The sequence below is a fragment of the Malurus melanocephalus genome, unplaced genomic scaffold, assembly GCF_030028575.1.
Source record: "Malurus melanocephalus ecotype Western Australia unplaced genomic scaffold, MMel_1.1 scaffold_264, whole genome shotgun sequence".
Taxonomy (NCBI): domain Eukaryota; kingdom Metazoa; phylum Chordata; class Aves; order Passeriformes; family Maluridae; genus Malurus; species Malurus melanocephalus.
The window spans coordinates 714,781-736,993 of NW_026623496.1; the positions used below are offsets into that span (position 1 = coordinate 714,781).

The 22,213-nt window shown below is 38.9% G+C and overlaps 2 protein-coding genes across 4 annotated transcripts in view; both read right to left on the minus strand.

Moving 5' to 3' along the window:
• The window catches only part of SYNE1 (spectrin repeat containing nuclear envelope protein 1), a 54,874-nt gene extending 50,676 nt beyond the window's left edge, over positions 1-4,198 (minus strand). For all 3 annotated transcript variants that reach the window (XM_057375930.1, XM_057375932.1, XM_057375931.1), the window contains exons 1-4: positions 4,141-4,198; positions 2,531-2,735; positions 1,154-1,336; positions 16-162 (exon numbers count right to left, since the gene is read on the minus strand). In XM_057375930.1, coding sequence (XP_057231913.1) covers positions 16-162; positions 1,154-1,336; positions 2,531-2,735; positions 4,141-4,145 — 540 coding nt within the window. In that variant the 5' untranslated portion in view covers positions 4,146-4,198. The remainder of the gene's footprint in view (positions 1-15; positions 163-1,153; positions 1,337-2,530; positions 2,736-4,140) is intronic.
• Positions 4,199-6,148: 1,950 nt separating this feature from the next.
• The window catches only part of LOC130579258 (nesprin-1-like), a 103,469-nt gene continuing 87,404 nt past the window's right edge, over positions 6,149-22,213 (minus strand). The window contains exons 57-67 of the mRNA XM_057375910.1: positions 20,558-20,758; positions 19,150-19,323; positions 18,572-18,703; positions 15,672-15,868; positions 14,616-14,748; positions 14,053-14,235; positions 13,077-13,226; positions 11,446-11,622; positions 10,685-10,840; positions 7,058-7,213; positions 6,149-6,343 (exon numbers count right to left, since the gene is read on the minus strand). Of these exons, the coding sequence (XP_057231893.1) occupies positions 6,149-6,343; positions 7,058-7,213; positions 10,685-10,840; positions 11,446-11,622; positions 13,077-13,226; positions 14,053-14,235; positions 14,616-14,748; positions 15,672-15,868; positions 18,572-18,703; positions 19,150-19,323; positions 20,558-20,758 (1,854 nt within the window). The remainder of the gene's footprint in view (positions 6,344-7,057; positions 7,214-10,684; positions 10,841-11,445; positions 11,623-13,076; positions 13,227-14,052; positions 14,236-14,615; positions 14,749-15,671; positions 15,869-18,571; positions 18,704-19,149; positions 19,324-20,557; positions 20,759-22,213) is intronic.

Sequence of the window (22,213 nt, forward strand, 5' to 3'; positions counted from 1 at the left end):
TCGCTTTTTAGTTACCTTGAGTTGCTCCATTCTGCTCTGGATTGCCGAGATGTCAGATGAGTGACTGGGATCCTGTTCTTTCAATGTTTCTTCTGCTTCTGTTATCCAGGCCTCRAGGACTTCCAGGTTCTTGGCAAAGGTTTGATAGTCCAGGACTCCAGCCTTGAACACACAAGGATCCACAGTTTAATAACTCTGGCTTCACAGCCTCCTTATTGACATTACACTCCTGGTTATTCTCATTATAGACTTGCAAACAGTTGAATTAGCCAGTAACAATTGTAACTGCTGCATTGCTTCCAGACTGTGGAATCACTTGGATTTTTTTTTAGGTTAGAAGAAGATTTTTGATCGTAGCAAAGGGAACATTTCAGCAAAATGCATAAATATGTCCTTACCTTGAAGTAGATAACCTTTTCTAGCTTTCTTTTATGAAAGCAACTCCTCTAATTTATCACCAGCAGAGAGAACTAGTCACTCTTAGYATAATTTAAAAAAAAAAATTCTCATGCTTTGTCTCCTCACAATGCTATAAGTGCATCCCAGACACTGCTGTATTTCTTGGGTAAATCCTCTTTCTTCTCAAATACAAGCTGCTACCCTTGTGGCTTTTTCAACCAAATAGTTTTCTGTGGAATTCATTCTTCCACTCCTTTTTTCTCTTTAGTCCCTGGTGACAMAAGCAATTTGGCAACATCTACTAAACAGGCTTTAACAGAAATAATAGGTGTCAGTCTGCTCACTGACATTAGGAGGAACCACAAAAAAATCAATTCTACACAATATTAAGSATCTCTCACTTCTTATACTGTTAARTAAATAGGTGGRAAGAGWGCTTTTCYTCAGGGGAGCAGTAGCTGTGGATCCAGCTGTTAGCACTATTGTTGTGTGCAGAAAGCACAGCCACCATGGCCATCTTGCCATTCCAGACAGCTGTTTTCCTGCATGATGTTTGCTATCCTTTTCCCAGAATTTGGACCTTCTTACAAGGTCTCTGYGCTTGACTTGAGCATATTTTCTACTTGCAGCTTTGGTTTCCAGGGAATTCTAAGAAAGGCTGAAGAACAGGCAACACTACCCTCTTTTCCCAGGCTATTTAGCTAATTTATGTGTTTTCAGGTGCTCCAGGATGATGTAAACACTGTCTGCATACCTGAAGTGCAGCCTGCTGCTTGCGGAGAGCCTGTTCTAGGGCTGACAGATTCTGGTTCAGAGACAGATGGTCAGACTGGATGGCTGCTGCTGCCGAAGCCTCCACCTGGCTTTTCAGCTCCTCCCCCAGTTCCTGAAGAACAACCAGTGACTCCTGCGCTGTTTTCAAATCCGTGAGTACATCCTGTGGCAACACATTGAATACAGACACGAACAATTAATGTGACATTCTGGTGATGTCATCATCCTCTGAATTAAAGGAAGAATGAAATCACTGAACTCCAGCACTACAATAACTTATATTTACTACTACTTTTCAATATCAAAGTTTCAAGATACATTCTGTGTAACATGCAGAATAAAAAAGGTATGTCAAAGTACCTATGCAGAAACAAACAGATAATAGACACTGCTCAGCTACCTTTGAGCAAGCCTGACTTACTGATGAGGAAATAATTGTTGAAAGAAGCCTTTTGAATTTACTGACATGATGGGCCCTAAGCACTAGCAGCCCTTACTGTGAATTGATTCAGGTGTAGACCTCCCTTTTCTTCCTGCTATGGTTTACCAGGAGGGCTGAAAAAATAACTTTTGCAAATGGCCTAACATAATGGTTAAAGAATGGGACCTCAGGAAATAAAATTATTTTAACTGAACAATTTGAATTGCCAGTCCATGGTGCCTGACCATGGCAGCAAAGGCTCCAAAAGATCACGAATATGTTTATTTTTTTAATACTAACATGTTTATTTTGTTCATTGCATTGGTTTGCTTACATTGAGACAATATTTTATTTTTTTGGTCAATGACAACTTAAGCGCAAAAGAAGCAGAATGTAAGCACAGAGAGGAGATAAACTATTCTGCTGCCTTGAAATACAATCTTGAAAAAGGAAGAACCTCAAGGTTTCAGAGTGAATGGTGCCCTTCCATAAGGCAGGATAAAGACATCCCCATCATTCTGAAAATGCGAATGGTCTTGGTTGGTGGGAATATGGTCAAAGGATTTTGTTTCTTTCTATTATAAGGAACTCAAAGGACTTGGTAGAGATACTTCCCCAAGCAAGAATACCTTCATTAGCAGCAACTTAAGGCTGAAACACATTACGTAATTTATCCACTTTCTCCACAGGGAAGACTTTAGATAAAACCTTCTGAACACCACAACTACTAATGAAGGGATCAAAATTTAGAGACACTCATGAAATCTGGGTAGATGTAAAGCTGTCTGTCCTGTGCCTAAGCTGCATCAGTAAAATGAAATATGTTAGTACACAAAACTCCAAAATACCAACTACAGAGTTTAGTAACAGAGAACCTCTTGAGATTTGTTTTAGCCCACAAAGCTGAGAAAACCTGCAAAGCTCAACTGAACATACATTGCAGTCCTGGATCCAGGTAGTAACTTCATCATCAGCGATGTCTTTGCTGGTGGCAGTCTTGAGGAGTTCATTGGTCTGCTCTTCCCGCTGATGGACSGTGGAAGAGCACTGCTGGTAGCAATCCTTGTACCTCTGCCACAGCTGCAACAGGGCCCTGCTGGCACGCAGCCGCTCTGCAATCTCCTGCAGAAGGTTGTTCCACCTGGTGAAGAGACTGAATGAGTGATCAAAGCCCRGGAGCCCACAATAACTACACACAGCCCTCTTCCTCTCTGATCTTTCCCATAGTCACTTGACTTTTAAAAGATTTGGTAATAATCACGATCCAGACATTTGTTGGAAAAAAACCAAAAAAACAACAGACCAGAAATATGCTGCCAGACTGTTCTAACCTGTCACAGTGTGTCTGACCTGTGCTACATCTTGGATGCTGTTTATTAAGGCTGGTGTCAGAGCTGCAGCACAGGTTTTGAAGTGAACCTCCTGCTGTTTCCACTTAGTACCCCCAGCATCATGGAGCATCCGTGACCAACCATGCACTGCCACCAGCAGGCTCCTGCGAGGGCCTGAGTGTCCCAGAACAGGTGAAAACAAGAAAACATTTCTTCTCCTGCCATTTCCTCCTAAACTCTGACACAGTATTTGAAGTTAYAATGTTCTGTGTAACTTGGTTGTAAAATACTCCCGGACATATTAAAAATCTTTGTATTTTTACTATCCAATTAAATATCTATTYTCCCTTTGAATTCTTTCCTATAATTACCCCCCATTGAATTTTTGTTCTAATAGCAACCAGGAACACATACTTTCTCAAATGTGCTGGTCATTATCAAACTATCTAATTGCTTCCTTACCAAAGAAAATCACAATATTTCTCAATTATTACTATATTATGAAAAGCAAAGTTTTGGAAACAATTCTGCCAGCCATCGCTGAAACTTGAATTCTACAGTTTTTCAAAATGGGGTTAAATAGTCCTTCCCCTSACTTCCAGTTTCTAGGACAGGACTGAACACAGATTAAAATAAATTTGGCATGATTCTGTTTCAAAAAAAACCTCCAGCTTTCCACCGAACTAGTTTTTTTCTTTTGCATCCTCCCTTCCTGTATCTGTTCTGAGTAAACCCTTATATTGGYTCTTGCCTGAATTCAAAGCTGGGAAAGCTGTCAGCCAAGGTACTGGTGAGGAGCTTAGACCTTCCTGCCTATGACACCCTTCCTAAACTAGAAATAGCAACCTAAAATTTGGGGAACCTGATGCAAACCATTGAACCATTGCAAACAAAACTTTCAGACACAAATCTCAAATTTCGACTGCAGTATTATTTTCCAGCATGACATTTATGAATCTTGATTGGCAGTCAAGCATGGAGCAAAACTACTGACATTAATGTACAAATGCTCCCTGGAGAAAGTGTTTCATTTATTATGAGCTGTAAATGAGAGTTCTATTCCAGTTCTTGTCAAAAGGAGCAACCCTGCCTGTCCCAACACGCAGAAACTTAAAATAACAAAATATAATCAAAATAGGAATGATGGAAAACTTGGTAATGGATATATACAGATTTGCTGCTGAAATTAAGGTTTAACACACAGACATTTCCTACCTCATATTCACTTCTTTCAAAGTGTTGGTAAGTGTTTCAGTCACTGGTGGATGACATTCTTTCAACAATTCATTGGTCACAGAACCAAATTTCTGTAAGCTATTCTCTTGTTTTTCCAATTCATCTTGCAGKCTCTAAAGTAGAATAATAACAAAAGAAAACCATGAGGTACTAAAACTACATGATGCAGAAACATCTCAAAGTAGTATGTATCAATTGCATTAGATTATGAATCAAAACTTGATTTTATGTGTATTTCATATATGAGAGAAGGTTGTTTAATATAAAAATTGTTCTTAGATTAATTTGAATTTATATCAAATTTAACAAAAAGTAAATGATAACCTTGTAGTTTTGAAAAATATAAAAATCTGGTAAAAGACATCATTCTAAACAAGTACTTTTGTACAGAATGAGTAAGCACATGGACTGATTCAAAATAATAACAGATGAAAGAAAACTAATTAAATAACATTTTTGTGCTTAGAACAAGATTAAAAAGTAACAACGTAAAGAAAACCTTATTCTGAAAATAAGGCTATTATTATTAAAAAATAGTTTTTCTTCCAGTTATCATTCTGCAGTTGTCTGYTAGGAAAGTGTTTTGTCCAGCAGAGGGAAATGAGGCTGATGAGGGGACTGGAGCATCTCTCTCATGAGAAAAGGTTGAGGAAGCTGGCCTGATGAGCCCCAAGAGGAGATAGCTGAGAGTGGACCCCATTATTGTATATGAATATCTGAAGCTGTATTGCCAAGAAAATGAAGCCAGGCTCTTCTAGTGGTGATGGCCACTAGGACAAGAGGCAACAGGCAGAAATTGATGCACAGAAAATTCCACCTGAACATGAGAAAGAACTTCTTTACTGTGCARGTGACCAAGCRCTGAACAGATTATTCATAGAGGCTGTAGAGTCTCTCTCCCTCACAGAGGATGTTCAGGAACCATCTGAACACAATCCATGTGCTCTGGGAGGACCCTGCTTGRGCAGGGAGGTTGGACCAAGTGACCCTGTGGTCCCYTCCAGCCTKACCCATTGTATGGCTCTGTGAAAAGGCTCTTTTTCCTTTTCTTTAAACAGAAATACTTTTATGCATTTTATTACAGTTTGAACAGCCCAGCAAATCTCAGCCTGAGCTTATATGCAACATCTCAATCAGTGAGAAGTAAGTTGCTGTATCTATTGTTTTACCAACTCCTTGTTTCTAATGTGTAAATAATTAAAATCTAGAAGAATGGMTGTAAAGTCCATTCTTAGGCTCTCTTTAAACTCTGGTTTAAAGTGCTGTCCAAGCTTAGATAATTTGGCTTTATAAATGTTTGGACTTCAAATCACACAAATATTTAAATTATAATGGAAATTTAAATTTTCTGGTAAACACTAACAGAAGACCAGAATAAGAACAAGAGAAGTTCTTCTGCAATGGGCATCTGGAATGCTTGCATAGCTATATTTTATTTCAAAGATGACAACTTTCTTTGAGATAAAAAGGTTTTTCTATGTAATAGAAAAATAATTTGAATATTTTATTCAATTAAATTATTGCAATTAACATTAGTTTATAATTTTATACTATGAGTCTCATTGTATTTTGTGCTTTTCTTACACATTATTTGAACACATGAGTATCTCAGCATCTGGATCATTTTTTTTTTTTTGATCATCAATCTACTGCGAGGATGGAGGGGGGTAAAAATGTGAACTCAACATGTGCCTGTAGCTCTGAAGTCCGATGAAGTAGCATGAGAAACTTTTGTTTTAATGGCCATTACCATAACTTAAAAACTTGTAACAATTTGATGGTATGGCTCAAAATTATAAAGAATGACATCTAGTATCTAAAAAGAAAAACAACTACCCCAATTTTATTTTTCTGCAACAAGAAAAATGCAATTTTTTGGCTGGTTTATAATGTGTTCTCTTAATGTCATATGATTTAAATGTGCCATTGTGTCTGTACTTCCACTTCTTACAAACCAAAATGTACAATTATCTGCATCCATACAATTTCAGACAAAATTGACTCTTTTCACCTGAAGRTTATCAACTTGGACTTTGACAGCTTCCAAAGAACCAGTAAGAAGATAAAAACGGGACAAAGAATATCTGGCTTCTGTCAGGTAGCTGTTCAGCTCTTCATAGGCAACTTTGTAAATGCTCCATTGATCAAGAACAGATTGTAACAATATCTTCAGTTGGCTAACCTGGGAGGAGGGAGATATAAACAGGAAAGTGAATAAAAACCATTCAAGCACTTTGGGATTTGTTTAAATTACTTTATTCCTTGGGATCTCACATGTTTCTTGTCCTACATGCCTGATTTTAAACCTACTGGAGAATGAAGATTAGGTACAACCATCAGCTGGGCTTAAACTGGCAACAGCATAAAGTTCTGCTTGATTTTAGAAAGGTTGGATGAAATGGACTGGAAAGATACCAAGATTCATTTTACTTTGRTCTACAGCAGGATCAAAAGAAATTGCTTGAGCCTACACATATCCCTAAGTCAGGCAAATCAGCCTATGGAAGTCAGCAGAGAGACAAACACTAACACACTGCGTTCCTCTTGAGAAGGCAGACTGATGTGGATCAAACTTTGAATTTGAAAATTAATGCTGATCTCTTYCTTATTTCATGAGACCTGTGGGCTTCAAATGTTAGTACCTTACAGGTAATTCGGTATGTTTACACTAAACTTCAGGAAGCATCTAAAAAGTTTCAATTACAATGATTAAAAGCATCATTGAAACAAGAAATAACCATTTTATGTGGGGTGTACACACAAACCTGGGCATTGATGGATTCAGAATCTCCTCCCCTACAGCACAGAAAGAATCCACCAGCTACAAATGCTAATTCTCCCTCTCCTCCATGCTTTATTCCTAGAGCTATATTTTGCTGTTAAATTATTATTTTACCATGTGATCCAGATTTGCCCAGGAATGGTTAATTTCTTGCAGTGTATTCATGACAGCAGAAGAGACTTCTTCTTTCTTGTTCTGTACCAAAGMAAGTCCACTCTGTTCAACATTTTCAACTTCTTTTTCCTTTGTTTTTATTGATTCTTCTAATTCCTGAAAAAAAACCAAAAGAAGAAACCTGAGTATTTTTGCTTGTTTGATTTTCTAAATAATACCTTGATATAGAAAAGATGCCCTTAAGCTCCTTAGTTTAAAAATTACGAAATGTGCTGGCATATTTTAAACTTTCATTATCACGGGATTCATAACTCATCAGCAATTTAACTGAATATTTTATGTTCCTTTTAAAGTCTAGTGGTTTGTTTTTAATTTAAATAAAAGTGGATGGGACCCTCATTTAACAGAGAGGAGCAGCCCCACACTAACAAGCCCTGGTCCTCATGGGGGACTTCAACCAYYTCAATATCTGTTGGAGGGACAAGACAGCAAGGTCTAAAAATTCAGAATGTTTCTGGAATGCACTGATGACAACTTCCTTCTCCAAGTGAAGGGAAGTTAATGAGAACAGATGCCATGCTGCACCAAGAAGAAGGGGCTGGTRGGGAATGTGAAKCTCAAAGRYAGCCTGGGCTGCAGTGACCATGAAATCGTGCTCAGTATCTTTGGGGTGYCAAGGAGGGTGTACAGCAAGCTCAGTACTGTGGATTTCCAGAGAGCAGACTCTGGCCTCTTCAGGAATCTACTCAGTAGAGAGAAAAATGCAGTGTGTCTTAATTTGTCCTAGAACACTGAGAGGGCTTTTCAGTTAGTCCAAAGGTGGCTCAAGCCTCTGGAAAAAATGCATTTTGTCACACAAGGAAAAGGACAAAATTGCTTTCTAGGGAAAGATGTCAATTTGCGACGACTCCTTACATGAARTGAAGTCTTTATTCCTTTGCCAGGTCCCAGCAAAGCCCCTTGCCTGAGGACATCAAGCCTTTCCACTTTCTAGGTGACAAGTRCATTGGAGTCAACCACTTACAACAAGCAACAGACTTCAGGAATTTTCCTTATTGCCTCCTCAAAGCTGCTTGCTGTTGGAAAGGGTTGACAGCCTTTTGCTCATGCCTCAATAGAATGAGAATGAAGACAGAAAATGAAAAACAAGAACACTTGGCAAGAAACTGTCAGAGACACAGCACGCTCCCATAAGCCCCTTCCTAACCAGGAARCCACCTATATAATTTCATAGCTTGGTGCAGGGAGAGCCAAGAAAGTCCTGCAGTGCTCTGACTCATATGGAAGCCCTGGGGCTCCAGGCAGTGCAAACGCTGAATCTGAGCAGARTGGGGATGTATGGCTTGTAGGCTTCAGGCCAGCACAAATTTGTGTTTATCTCTCAGTGTGATACAGAAAACAGACTTTGAGGTGACAGCTAATGTACCCCTACATTAGCTAGTACATCATGTGATCTCAGGTTATTTTTTAATTTTCTGCAAGCCTAGTGAGAGAAACAGATCAACACAGAAAGAAAACAATACCACAAAACTCTGGTCAACCTGAAAACCCAAGTCTTTCAAAAAATGTTGATCCCTGTGTATGCCAAAACACAACAAATGGACCACTGCCATATGAGACTTTAAATTTCAGATAGCTGAGAAAGTATTTGGAGCAAAATTCTAACCAGCCTTGCAAACACTTGTTATTAACAGAATTTATCTCTGCACAAATACAACACTTTTGACTATATACATATTTGTGAGAGTGTTTTTGCTGCACTATTTATTCTCAGCCTCTTTTTCTGTATTATTTCACCCAGCCATGACCTTGTTCTAGAGTAGAGCCAGAGTAATACATCATCTTTAACCAGCTGACAACAATGCAAACACTTCTATGTTGAACATAATAAATTAGACTTTACAAAAAGTGGATTTTTGCACTAAAATAAGTCATTGAAGTTTATACAAGGTTGCTCCAAAATTCAGAGTGTAAGACAAGCAAAAGTATCAAACACCAAGAACAGAAAAAGTTTCAAACACCAAGAAGAGCCTGTTGGAAAAGGGCTTTTTTATTCATCATTTAAAATCCATAACTGAATTAAAGATTCATTATTGTTTYTAACCTAAGATAGGAAAAATGGTTGACTTCACTTATTAGTATGACATTAAGCAGCAACTAACATTGGTTAATAAATAAACTCCAGCTTTTGTACTAGCTGAACCGGATATTTGGGAGGGCCCAACACAGCTATTTCAAACAATTTGTTTTTCTGCTGATCAAAGTCTTGCCATTCACAACTAACTCTCCAAGTGTATTTACTAACTTCCCTGACCAAAAGGAACCAAAAAGGTGATAAATCAGATTCAGCTTTGAACTCCAGCCAAGCACAGACTACTGGTTATGTCAGGCTATGCTAAAATACCCTTCCTTCAGTTTATTGCATAAGTTTATTGCACATAAACCATAAAGATACCTGAATTGAAACTAAGCACTCCAGACAGTTAAAAAACTTAGGTCAGGAACTTCAGAAGAAAATTTGACCTCTGATGTATCTGGCCTAACCACTCAGTCTGCCTTTACAGAATCCAAGACGGGTTTAATATACTGACGAATATAGAGTAAATTCTTTCACATATTTCATTTAAATAAATTTTCCAGCTGTTTGTGAGATGAACGCTAGATTATATTTTTCCCATTAATTAAATTAATGCAGGAAAGACTGCCACGTCAAGATAAACACACTTYCTCACAGCCTTTTATGCGGATGAGAACACCAAGTTGTTGTGCATTCAGTTGGCCTGACAGAGTTTTAATTTGATCCGRTGTGAAATTTATTATAAGGTATATGGTGGGACAAAGTACTTTTGAGCAAAAATTACGTGATGCCTGATACTGTGAAGAGGCCTTGTCTACAAATTCAAAAGCATCTGTTTTGCTTATACATCTGTAAATTTTAACTCTGGCCTGACAGCTCCAGAAGTAAGCTTCTTACAACTTAAATGTGTGTCACTCTGAGTAAGATGCTCAGAGACAACTAAGTGATACCCTGTTTACTGCTGTGTAGTCCTTGTATGAATTCCAGAGAAAAACTGTGGTGGTTTTGAACTTGTGTGCATTGTGTATAGCTGCGCTTTACCTCATCTCATCTATGCTCATCATAATCATGACTCTTTCCTTTTCTGGACAGTTAAGTATTTGGAAAAAAAAACCAACAAAAACTATTCCCAACTTTCTGAATGAAAGCATGAAACCTCCTTGGATTCTAGGTGGAACATATGAGGTGGAAAAAGAATGGGAAAAAKTGGGGGGTAGAGAAAAGACAGTGAAAAGAAGAAAAGCCCTTTAAGACTGGGTAAACAGATGTGACAACATATTCCTCTGACAGTCTTCCAGTTCACTGTGCCTGGCATGCTTTGAAATGTCCAGTATAAAAAATAATGATGACTTGGTTTTAAGGAGCTTTGAGACATCGTTGCTCCTTCCCCCTCTTTTATTGCTTGCACCTTAGGAATGAAATCTTTCCTTTGCTGAAGTAAAGACGAGTTCAGTCACTGATTTCACCAATACGAAGATTTCACATGGATTTATCAAGTGTTGTTTCAAACTCTTGGAAAAMGAACACTATGATTTACAAGCAGACATTACCTGACAGTCTTTCAAAGCATTCTGTACTGAAGCCTGGTCTCCAATCTTTTGTTGCTGTTTCAGCTTCCTCTCTTGAGTTTCAAACCAAGCTTTTAGACACTGCACATTATTTTCATATTCTGCCCAGGATTCTTGCAGACTCTCCAAGAGCTGGATCTGCAAAGAAAAATGAGTATATGCTTTTTCAAACAATTATTCTTTTTGTTGGGTCAATTAAATAAATCAATGAAGAATGATGCAAAGCAATGCCTTCTTGGAATTCAGTGCTTTCAGAACTTGAAAACAGTACGCATATTCAAACTTAGATATATCTAGTATTTTTAACAGAGTTAATTTTAACAGAGCTTCATTCAACTTAGGGAAAAGAGGGCAAAGGAATCATCTCACTGCGCTGCCCACTCCTTATAGGGAGTCAGGAGGAAGATGGAGGCATACTATTCTGGGAGATAGACAACAAAAGGAGAAGAGATCACAGCCACAAGTTGAAACATGGGAAATTCTGATTGGGAACAAAACAAAAAACTTGTCCCCCACCAGACTGGGTAAGCATGAATGAGCTTCCTAGAAGAGTTTGTGGAAACTCTCCTTGGAGATTTTCAAAACTCAGATAACCAAGTCCCCATGCAATCTGATCTAACTGTAAAGTCAGCTCTGTTTGAGCAGGAGGTTGACCTAGATGACCTGCACAGGCTTCCAACCATTACAATCTTATCATTCCTACACATTTTGAAAGTTCAGAGCAGTTAGTTTTTTTTCTTTACCTTTTCTGTTATCAGTCCTTGCAGGATCTGCCAACGCCTGTTCATTGCTCCAAGCTGTTCTGCAAAATCAGTCTTGTCGCTGCGTTTGCTTTCGACATCCTGGCTGCTGATTTGTAGCACTGACTGGTTCACAAAGTCGACAGTCAACTGTTTGCAATTTAAATCTATCTTGAAACCCTGGAAGAAAAGAAGGGAATGAAAAACCCAGCATATAAGTACTGTAGTTTCTCACTTTCCTGTAAAACAGAAGAAAAAATGCTCACAAGCTACAACTTTATCACAATTTAACTGAAAGCAGTTTTTAGCAATTGACCAGTAATTAGAAACCACATCACTCCCACTGTAAGCAAAGGGCAGGTTTGGCACCACTTGATGAAGCTGAACAGGCACAAGTCCATGGGACCTGATGAGATGTGTCCCAGGGTCCTGGGAGAGCTGATTAATGTCACTGCCAGGCCACTTCCCATCATATTTGAAAAGTCAYGGTGGTCAGGCAAAATCCCCAACAAATGGAGATGGCGGAATATCTCTCCTATCTTTACAAAGGGAAGAAAGGAAGATCCGGGAACTACCGGACCGTTTAGCCACACTTCTGTGTCTCTGGAAGATCCTCATGGAAGCAATCTTAAGGCACATAGAAGTCAGAAGACAGCCAGAACAGCTTCACTAAGGGCAAATTGTGCCTGACCTGTCTGTTGGCCTTCTATGGAATGACTGCACCAGTCAACAAAAGAAGACTKACCAAAGCCATCTACCTAGAGTTCTGTAAGGCTTTTGACACAGTCCCACATGACATCCCTATCTCCACATTAGAGAGACATGGGTTTGAAGGGTGGATTACTCTGTGGATAAGGATTTGGCTGCAGAGTTGCAGCCAGAGGATTGTACCAGAGGCTCTGAGTCCAAATGGAAACAAGTAATGATTTTGGGATTGGTGCTCTTTAGCATCTTCATCAATGACACCGTGAGATCAAGTGCATCCTCAGCAAGTCTGCAGAAGACATGAAGCTGAGCAGTGCAGTGACACAACTAGAAAATAGGACGCCCTCCAGGGGAACCTGGACAAACTTGGCAACTAGGTCCATGAGAACATCATGAAGTTCAAGAAGTCCAAGTGCAAGGTGTTGCAACTGGGCTGGGGAGATGAACTCATTGAGATCTGGGKGTTCTCATGGATGAAAAGCTGGACATGAGCCTACAGTGTGCACTTGCAGCCCAAAAGGGCAACTGCAYCGTGGGCTGCATCAAGAGGAGTGGTCAGCAGTTAGAGGGAGGTGATTCTGCCCCTTTGCTCTGCTCTTGGACGACCTTTCCTGGAATGCTGCATCCATTCTGACAGATCTAATAAGGTTTAGTAACATGAATAATGCTTTGGATTTTCTTGGAAATTAAGGTAAGCATAGAAAAATTATATTCCAGCCACAGGGACAGAGCAGAGGAAAAGTAATTTTGGCTTCTTTTCCACAGTATCAATATTGCCCAATTCTAACTTGTGTACAATTCCAACCACTCCACAAAGTTGGCGTTTTTTTTCTCCTGGATCACTTATATTTTACATATGTCTACATATTTAATTGTTGTAATAACGGGGATTATTCAAAAGGAAAATTAATATTATTGCCACTTAGTACCTTGTACTTCTGGACATAATCCTGAATTGCTTTTTGTCCTACTATATTTTTTATGTTTTCTTCATCTTGCTGAATTACATTTTCCATCAGYGAAATCCAGCTCATAACTTCAGTGATGGCATGGCGAGAAGGAATTTTGTCCATCTGAAGCTGTTGAGATAACRAATTTAGAACTCATGTTGTGAAGAAAATGGGTAAGAACTTGCTTTGCATTGACAYAGTTTCAGTATTTGATAGAGCACTGCTTGCCTGCATGTAGTTATTGAAGGATGTGTTCTATGATATTTTAGGTAGACATACATATTTTTCATTATAAGACAATTCAGAGAACTACTGAATGACATTGCTTTGTTTACTAAAACACTCTCAGCTAAGATTTGTGACCCTTTCTCTCTCCCCTTAAATCATAATATTATTACTAACTCTGAGAGCAYTCTAAGTCATAAACTGAAGCAACGTCTCACACTGATAACCTCCTATAGCAAGTAAATATTAAGCCAACTTTTCAACCAGTATCATTCTCTAAGTTCAGTATTATAGCATTAAAACCCCAAAACTACACAACTAAAAGCCTGTGCCTACACATACTAATAAAAAATCAAGGACATTTTTAGATCTGTTTTGTCTTTCAGACTTGAACCTAACGTATCCAATGTGAACAAAACCACTGCCCAAAGCTGACAGGGCAGGATGTGAATTCCCTCTTTCCAGAAAGTASACCAACATGTTGAAAATACCCTCATCTGTTCTTTGGTTAAACTTTAACAAATGTAACCATGGAAGTCTCAAACTAACACTGATAGGTTTTAGAAAGGCAGGATTTGAAGCTATGTGTAAGCTTTCCCATACTAAAACAGGAATAACTCTTTTCCTATCTTTCCTCACACAGATAAATTGRGAAAGGAAACAACTAGGCAGTGCCAACCGTACAGTCGGAGTTTACTGCAATATCAAAGGCCATCACTGGCTTTCTTACCTGGTGCAACTTCTCTTGTACTGCTGGGATTTGKGTGAGCAGCTCTGTCCACTGGGTTTCAATGTGGGACAATCCTGCACGCAATGCAGCCGTGTCTACTTTCTTAAGCCTGAGGAGCTGGGTCCCAGTACTCAAGACAGAAGCTTTCTGTGATGATTTAGCATCCACTTCTTTTGAAAACTCCTGTAAGCAGAATCATTTTTTGTGGAAATAAGGCAGTAATTTTTAATTTTACTTAAGAGTTTTGCCTCAGAAGACTGAGAATACCCTGCTTTGCCTTTAAAATACGTTCTTTCTATTAGTATTCACCAGCTATACTTCAGGCTAAGTTAGAACAAAAATTGTGTTCAGTCTTAAAAAAATTAGTTCTGTTTTCAGAATCCTCAAAATTTRCAATCATTGCACATAGCAAAGAAGAGCTTAATGTGCATACACAGCAGTATCTTGAAGGATGGCTTACCCATATACTCATCAATCATGGGAAGAAATACAACCATCCAATTAATCAAATGTTTATTTGTAATTGGAGAAAAATAGGTGTCCCAGGTCCATGAGCGACTTACCAAAAAGGAGTTCAGGTGGTCTCGGACTGTTTCTAGCTCCTGAGGAACCGTCAAAGACTGCTGGCTCCAAAACTCAAGTCGCTCCTTTGCTGATTGTAACCACTGTGTCAATTCATTTGATTCACTCTGATACCTGTGAAGATGTTTAAAGACTAAAATAGTCATCAACACCTCTTGCCTCCAACTGAGCATTCTCTCTCCCATGTGCTAGAGGAAGATACTGAATGCCAGATTTGAAATAAAAATCATTTTTTTCCTTTATAAAATTTCAGAAAAAATAATTTAGTTTTAGAAAAAGGCATGGTATCAGGAAGCTCCTGTTTTAGGCATTACGCTCACAATTTTTAACAGTGCTTTCATTTTGCCTTTAGGAAAAACTAAGTTTCGTGAAGGGCAGAAACCTCTTTGGACAAGCTGTAACCCCACCCAAAACATAMACACTTTTCATTCCCTTTAAAAGGTTCTGTCTTCCTAAAGCGTCATCACAAAGTATCTCAGAGCAGAAACTTAATTTTTTTTTTTTCAGAAACCATCTCCGTATCATTTCATATGCCAAGCAACTAATGAGATAACAGAATAAGAGTGTCCACAAATAAGCCAGGGATTCATAGCCAAAGCTTTTATACCAGTAAGACAATTAATTTCAAAAGTAGCATATGAACAGTACAAAGGCAGCAAAAACTCCTTCCATATATGCAATGACCCAAATCCACAAGAACTCAGAAGTTGCAGTGTGTCCACCAAAACATGGTGAGGCTACTCACATTATCCAGCAAAGCACACAACTTTGCTTATCAACCTGTGTGCACACAGGGCTTTTAAATTAGTCATTTAAACAAGGTATTTTCTGACTTCCTCGCACCAGCTCTTGCTATGTTKTATTACAAATGAGAGAGTACAACAGCACTTCTATGGAAGAGAAGAGCAGTCAAGCTAAGACACACATTTCAAAGCACTTTCTTTTGAATGTTGGATCAAATAGGTCTGGGTCCAGAACGGCTTTGACCAGAACAGCATAGGTGAAGAACTTTATATTGCCCATTGCATCAGCATTACCTTGTCCAGTGCTTCAGTATTGTCTCCAGCCTGTGAAGCTCCTTGGTAACTTTGCTGGTGTTGCTTAACCAGCGCTCTCCCAGCTGGTTCAGCTCACTTTCAAGTTCTGAGCAGCTAACAGAAAAAATGAGCCTCTTGCCATCATCTAGCACTTGGTATAATTTAGGCTGGTATTCAGTCAGGCTAGACCTCAGATGCTGGAATGGCAGAGGAGATGGTTAGATAGCGGCAAGTCTCTGCTTCCACGCTTCCTCAACAYTTACTTTCCTTTTATTGCATTTTGTAGCATRTCCAATGTCATCACAGCACATCACATTTTTTTTTCCTCAGCTCCAGCTCTAGAACTCCCTGAGATTCACCGTGAAGACAACATGCTAAAAATCTGAACATGCTGCTACAAAACCAAGCACGTCAATATGTTTATTGGTACCTCCYTACAATGAACTCTTCCTTCATGTATTATCCCATACTTGAAAATAAGCTTTGTAGGGCAATACCATTTCTGATGGAAATTGATTAAAATACCAGAATTTAGTTTTCTGTCTGCTGAAAATCTACCATCTAGTGCAATGAAAGTTAAAGCTGTCCAATATCAAATTATTAACACTGGCTCCCYCTTCAGCCCTTTCAATGCCTATCTTCAGCTCTTTGGACATCTCACTCTTTTACTGATCTATCCTCCTGCTCTTCATGGCTACAAAACAGAAGATCACCCCATCCATCCAAATCCCTGAACACAAAGACTGATTTTTATTGCACAAGAAAGCTAAAAAGATAATGAAAAAGGAAAGGATATATTACCCAGAATGAATCTGGAACTGAGAAAAATTTAATTKAAATGTTGACTCATGGATGGGTACAGAATTTGCACATGTGGGCAAATATATCTGYCAAATTCCACTATCATTACAAAAATTATATGGATTTTTAAAACACCTGTACATTAGCCTGAGTGCAAAATGCACATGCATTCTGATTTTTCAGTTCTGATGAAAGTAATATGAATATAAAAGGTACAAAACTACCAGTCTTATAGAGAGTACATGAACTTTCTATCACTCTTATTCCCTCTTTCACAAAAATAGAGCTCTAATACAATAAAAAATTATCTTTATATATGTGTGAGTCTGTGTGTGTACTTTCATATAACATATTGACAAAAAAATTCCTAGACAGTGGCTTAAAAAAAATTCTAAGATAGTCATAATTTTATTGTGATGGATTTTTAACCTAAATGGGGCCAATTAGTAAAATCTATGACATAACAGAATACAARAATCGGAATTTGAATAGCCTAACTTACGTAACTGAAAAGAAAAACAAAAGAAGAAATCTAAATTAGGGTCAGGACCAACACAAACAATGCCTAGCATYAAACAAAACCAAAATACAACCCCCCCCCTCCCCCCAAGAGATTGCTTCAGTTGTCCTCATACCACTGGGAAAGCAGAAAGCTGTCTGGTAAAATAACAAAATCAGTAATAACAGAAAGTCAGTTTTCAAGAAAAAATTGACAGATATTTMTCTGTAAAACTAAACAAGAGAATGGAAAAATCTCACTGAAGTTTCTAGTATAAGGAGACAAAGACAAAACACCAGACCAAAAAAACAGGATGTGGTAGAAAACCTGTATTTAAACCACTTGTTGCATTTGAGGTGGAAGGCAATTTGGGGAACCACAGGCTGTACAGCTTCACCTTGYTCTCTGGAAAGATCATGGAGCACATCCTCCTAGATTCCATTTTCACAGACATAAAGGACCAAGAGATAACCAAGAATATTCAGCTTGAATTCAGCCTTTTATGACAAAATTACTGTCTCTGTGGATCAGACTGACTTCAATATGGCCTTTACACCATCTCTCACAGGACCCTCCTCTGGCAGTGGAGGGAGTTTGGGCTGGATAAATGGACTGTTTTGTGGGTTGAAAATGAGCTGCATTACCAGTCTCAAACCAATGATCAAAGGCTTGATGCCTGACTGGCAGATTGCAATGTGCAGATTACGCCAGAGATTGTTGATATTTTACACCAAATGTTTTCATCATCTTAATGGCATGGATCACGGCAGACAGCATTCCCTCAGTAAAACTGTGGATGACACTAACGTGGGGAGAGTGGCTGGGACAAAAAATGGCAGACTTATTCCAGAGACACTTAACTAAACTTGAAGCTGGAGACAGCAAAAACCTTGGAAGTCTCAAGATATGGAACTTCTGCACCTTGGGCTGACTAGCTGTGTTTCTCAACATAGGTTAGGAAGGAAATTGGTAGTGTTTTTAACCTGGCATATTACATGGCAAGCCACAGCACTGGACTATTTTAGGACWGTGAACAGCCAAATGAAGTTATTTTATTATCCCCATCTAGATGGTGCTGATGAGGCCACATCTACTCCATCTGATTGTGCTCTGACCTTGTCTCTCACTGAATTGAGGAAGGAGGAAGTAGTCAGGATCTGGTATAGAACTATTAAGTTATTTAGGGACCTAGAGCACATGTCCTTTACGAAGAGTCTGAAGGAAGTGTGCTTGCTTTAGACTGAAAAACAGGAGGCTAAGGGCCAGCCTAACAAAGATCTACAGCTGTTTGGGGTAGAATTAAAAGGATGACAAAGGTAAATGCTCCTCAGTAGTGCCACATTATATAAAAAGTACAACAGTGACGAACTGAAAGCTGAAGTTACAGATTGGGCATTACAGAAAAYTTTTAGTAGGTGGYGGTGCAGGACTGCASGTGGTCTCCTGGTCAGCTGTGGGAYTTCTAMCTTTTGAARTTTTCAAARYTGTTGCTGATTCAGYCCATGACAAATGCAGTGCTTCAAGTGGGASCTGGACTAGATGACTGTCAGAGATCCCCTTCACCCCTCTTTCCTGCAGAAAATGTCTACAAAACACCAACCTGAAAAAGTGTAATCCGGTCTGTAAGCCTGTCCTCTGTCTCTTCCACCAAACCCACAGTGGGAATGTTTCCTTCAACAGACTCCAGCTGTCTGGTGAGYTCCTGGTAATCCTCATCCAGATGCATCCAGGTCTACAAGCAGATATTATCCATGGATATGATGAATGTGGGTATCTAAAGKTTTTATTATTTGCTTTTTTGATCTGAAACCCTAGAGCTGCATCRCTGTGAAAGCACAGAACTAAAAGTACAAATGTCCAGTGAACCTGTAAAAAGACACATCTTTGTGCCAAGCCCAACTTTTGGTCAGAACACACGGGTAACTGTCATGCTCTCCTTACTAGCTAAAGCTAAGCAGCTCTTCAGACTTAGAGAAACACAACTTATGCCACCTGAAGTTCACAGGAGTTAAATACAAAAGATTGTATGAAGTCCATCAGCACTTTGTGTGTAGGACAAAAGGGACTGATGCCTACCAATTCTGTCCAAGCAGAACATCATAGAATCAAATGAACATTATAGAATATCCTCGTGGTTGATCACAATGGAAGYACAGAAAAGACCACTGAAATTCTCACCTCCAGAATGTATTCCAGCTCCACACCTCGTTTATGAGCYAGCTTTAATACAGCTGAAGCTTGTGTCATTATCTCTGAATGTGACTGAGTTTCCTTCAAGAGGGCAAAGCTAGTCATCTTTCTAAAAAGTGTTTCTGTCAGGATCATGTGAGACTCCAACCCCTGAAAATATTCCTGAAAAATGTGGATGTGAGGGAGAGGGTAGAGGAAGAATGGAAAAGAGGAAGCACAATTGTTACTCAATTCATTACCACTAAAACAACATTTTAAGACRTAAGCAGTACAATGAAGCACTTACATAGAACTAGGTAAACCTTTCACTTCACAACATTTCACAAAGTCCAAAACACATCTTAAAGAAGACAATGATCTATTCAAAGAAAGCAGTCATTCCTTCCACGCAAATTCCATCCTGACCCTCATTACATGAACAAAATAGCTTAGATCAGATAAACACCCTCAAAAATTTCTGCCKAATGAAAATGTGGAAAATCCTTGCTATACTTCTGGGAGCTATTAACAAATGTAAATTTCTGTTGAAAATAAATGGAGTGGTGGATGACATTGCTATGYAGCATGACAGGACAATACTAGGAACTTGTTACTAGAATAAGGAAGAAAATGCAATCTACCTGGGTTCACCTTCAATAAAGCATTTGAAACTCAGTCTGTCAGAACAGTTCACTGGCTCCAATTTAAAATAAAGTCTGGCCCACCATTGAGAAAAGATCCTGAATCTCTAGGGACAGAAGGTTAGCAATTTGCTTCTCACAGGTGTCCTGGTTTCAGCTGGGATAGATTTCATTTTCTTCATAGCAGCTGGTACAGCACTGTGTTTTGGCATTACTATGGGGATAATGTTGATGACATACTGATGTTCAGGTTGTTGCCTAGTAGTGCTTACCCCAAGTCAAGGACTTTTTTATTTCTCCCTTGCTCTGCCAGCAAGGAGCTGGGAGGGAGCATGTCCAGGACAGCTGACTTGAACTGGCCAAAGGAATATTCCAAACCATAGTGCATCAAGTTCAGTATATAAACTGGGGGGAAGTGTCTGGAAGCTGCTGATTTCTTCTTGGGGACAGGCTGGCTATTGGTCAGGAGGTGGTGAACAACTCTTTTGGTACATCACTTACTTATTTCTCTGGTGTTTATTTGTCTCTCTCCTTTCYATTACAATTATATTTACTATTTCAGTTATTATTAGTATTATAGTAGTATTAGTGCTTTTAGTATTAATAGTCATATCTCAACCCACAAGGCTTACCTTTTCTTTCCAATTCTCTTTCTCCTTGAGGAAGGAGAGGTAAGTGAGGAAGCAGCTGTGTAGTACTTAGTTTCCCACTGGGGCTAAACCATGACAACAAGCTTACACTCTTAACTAGTCCTGAAATATGTCCCAGATTCTTACCTTATGTTTTTCAAGCAGCGCTTGAACCTCTTCCTTAGAAGAAACAATCATTTTRTGGTCACCAGCCATTTTTTCCTGGCCTGTCTCTACCAGGTCAGCYAGGTCCTGCAAAGCCCGCTCATACTGCCTCTTAAGAGCCATATTCTGATTCAGATCACTCCGCCTGGATCCAATGATCATCAGCAGCTCATCATATTTATCCTGGGGGGCAAAGGGCAGCAGTTKTCATTCMTATTTCACACCTTATATGTCTTCCTTGAAACAACCTCACTGTCCCTCTGTGAATACTAGCAGATTAACATTTGTTTCCAGCTCAAAAAGAGCTTGCAGATATACTGACTTCATAGATAAACTAACAACTCGCCGTTTAAAGACAGAAAAAATAAGCAAGACCTGTGACTCTTTGAAGTACATGCATTCAGAAAAAAAAATACAGTAATAAAGGCTTAATATAAGTAGCAAAGAAGTTGGGTGATTAGGCTCAATGCATCAAAAACCAGTGAATACCATGCAATGCAGATTTACATGTTTACATTTTACATTTTATAATGCAGAGGATTGGATGGACTCCAGCATAGATACAGACTACAGGCATCTCAAAGCCAGGTCTGTTTCCTTCTCCTGCCCCAGTATCTTCATGGTAGCATGCAAGAYACACACAACTTACTGTAAAAACCCAACCAAGCCCACACTTTCCAGCTAAGCAAGACATTCCAACAACCAAAATAATCTCTATGATCATCCAGTGCTGCAACAAAGTCCCAATTCTCACCAAGACTGCAGCTTAGCAGTCTCAGCCTTAAAAAGAAAATTGTGAAAATGAAGCACAACTGTCAGAAAAAGCAAAAGGAAGATTTTTCTAAAAACTGAAATGAAGGGAGGAAGAACTTAATAGCACATAATGTGAGAGTCAAAAAAAACCCAAACAAACCAGCAGGAGGTGCTAAGACCAAAAGGATAAAGAACTGGACAAAAGACATATTTCTTAGTGATTCATTYCTTAGTAGTTCATTTTTAATTATCACTGTCTTGTCAGCTTAATAAGTTTATGGTAATAACAGTTTCACCTGTTTTACTTGCTTCCAATTTATTATTTTGTCATTATAAATTCTGTCATAAACCTTCCCCTTGATATTTTCTCAAGTGTTCCCCTGCATCAGCACCGAAGTAGTTTCAACAGAGTCACAGAGGCTGTGGATCAATTGCCCCATATATGGACAAGAGAGGTGCTCTAACAAAAGTGGAACACTTCCAGTTTCAGTCTCACTTCACTCTCTATACTCCTTTACCCCCTTCCTGTTTTTTTAATGACAGTATCAGACAGTACTAAACCACAGATCATGAGACACTGGTGAGAACAGAGATGAAACTTCAGGAGACACATTTATGCTTAACTTCATCTCTTTGAAAAGGGAGTGGATGACAGAAAACATGGTTTTGTAGACTTTTACAATTAAAACTGCCCATAACAGAGATGTTGGAAAATCTGAAGAAGCAAAAATAGAAAAACTAGGTGACTGAGGKAGAACATAATCTTTCATACACACAGAAATACTTTTAAATCCATTTTTCTGAACAATCCCTGCCTCAYGAAGAATAAAAAGCAGCACTCTTTTGGTAACACAAGTGAGACAGGTGATAGGATTGACAGATCTA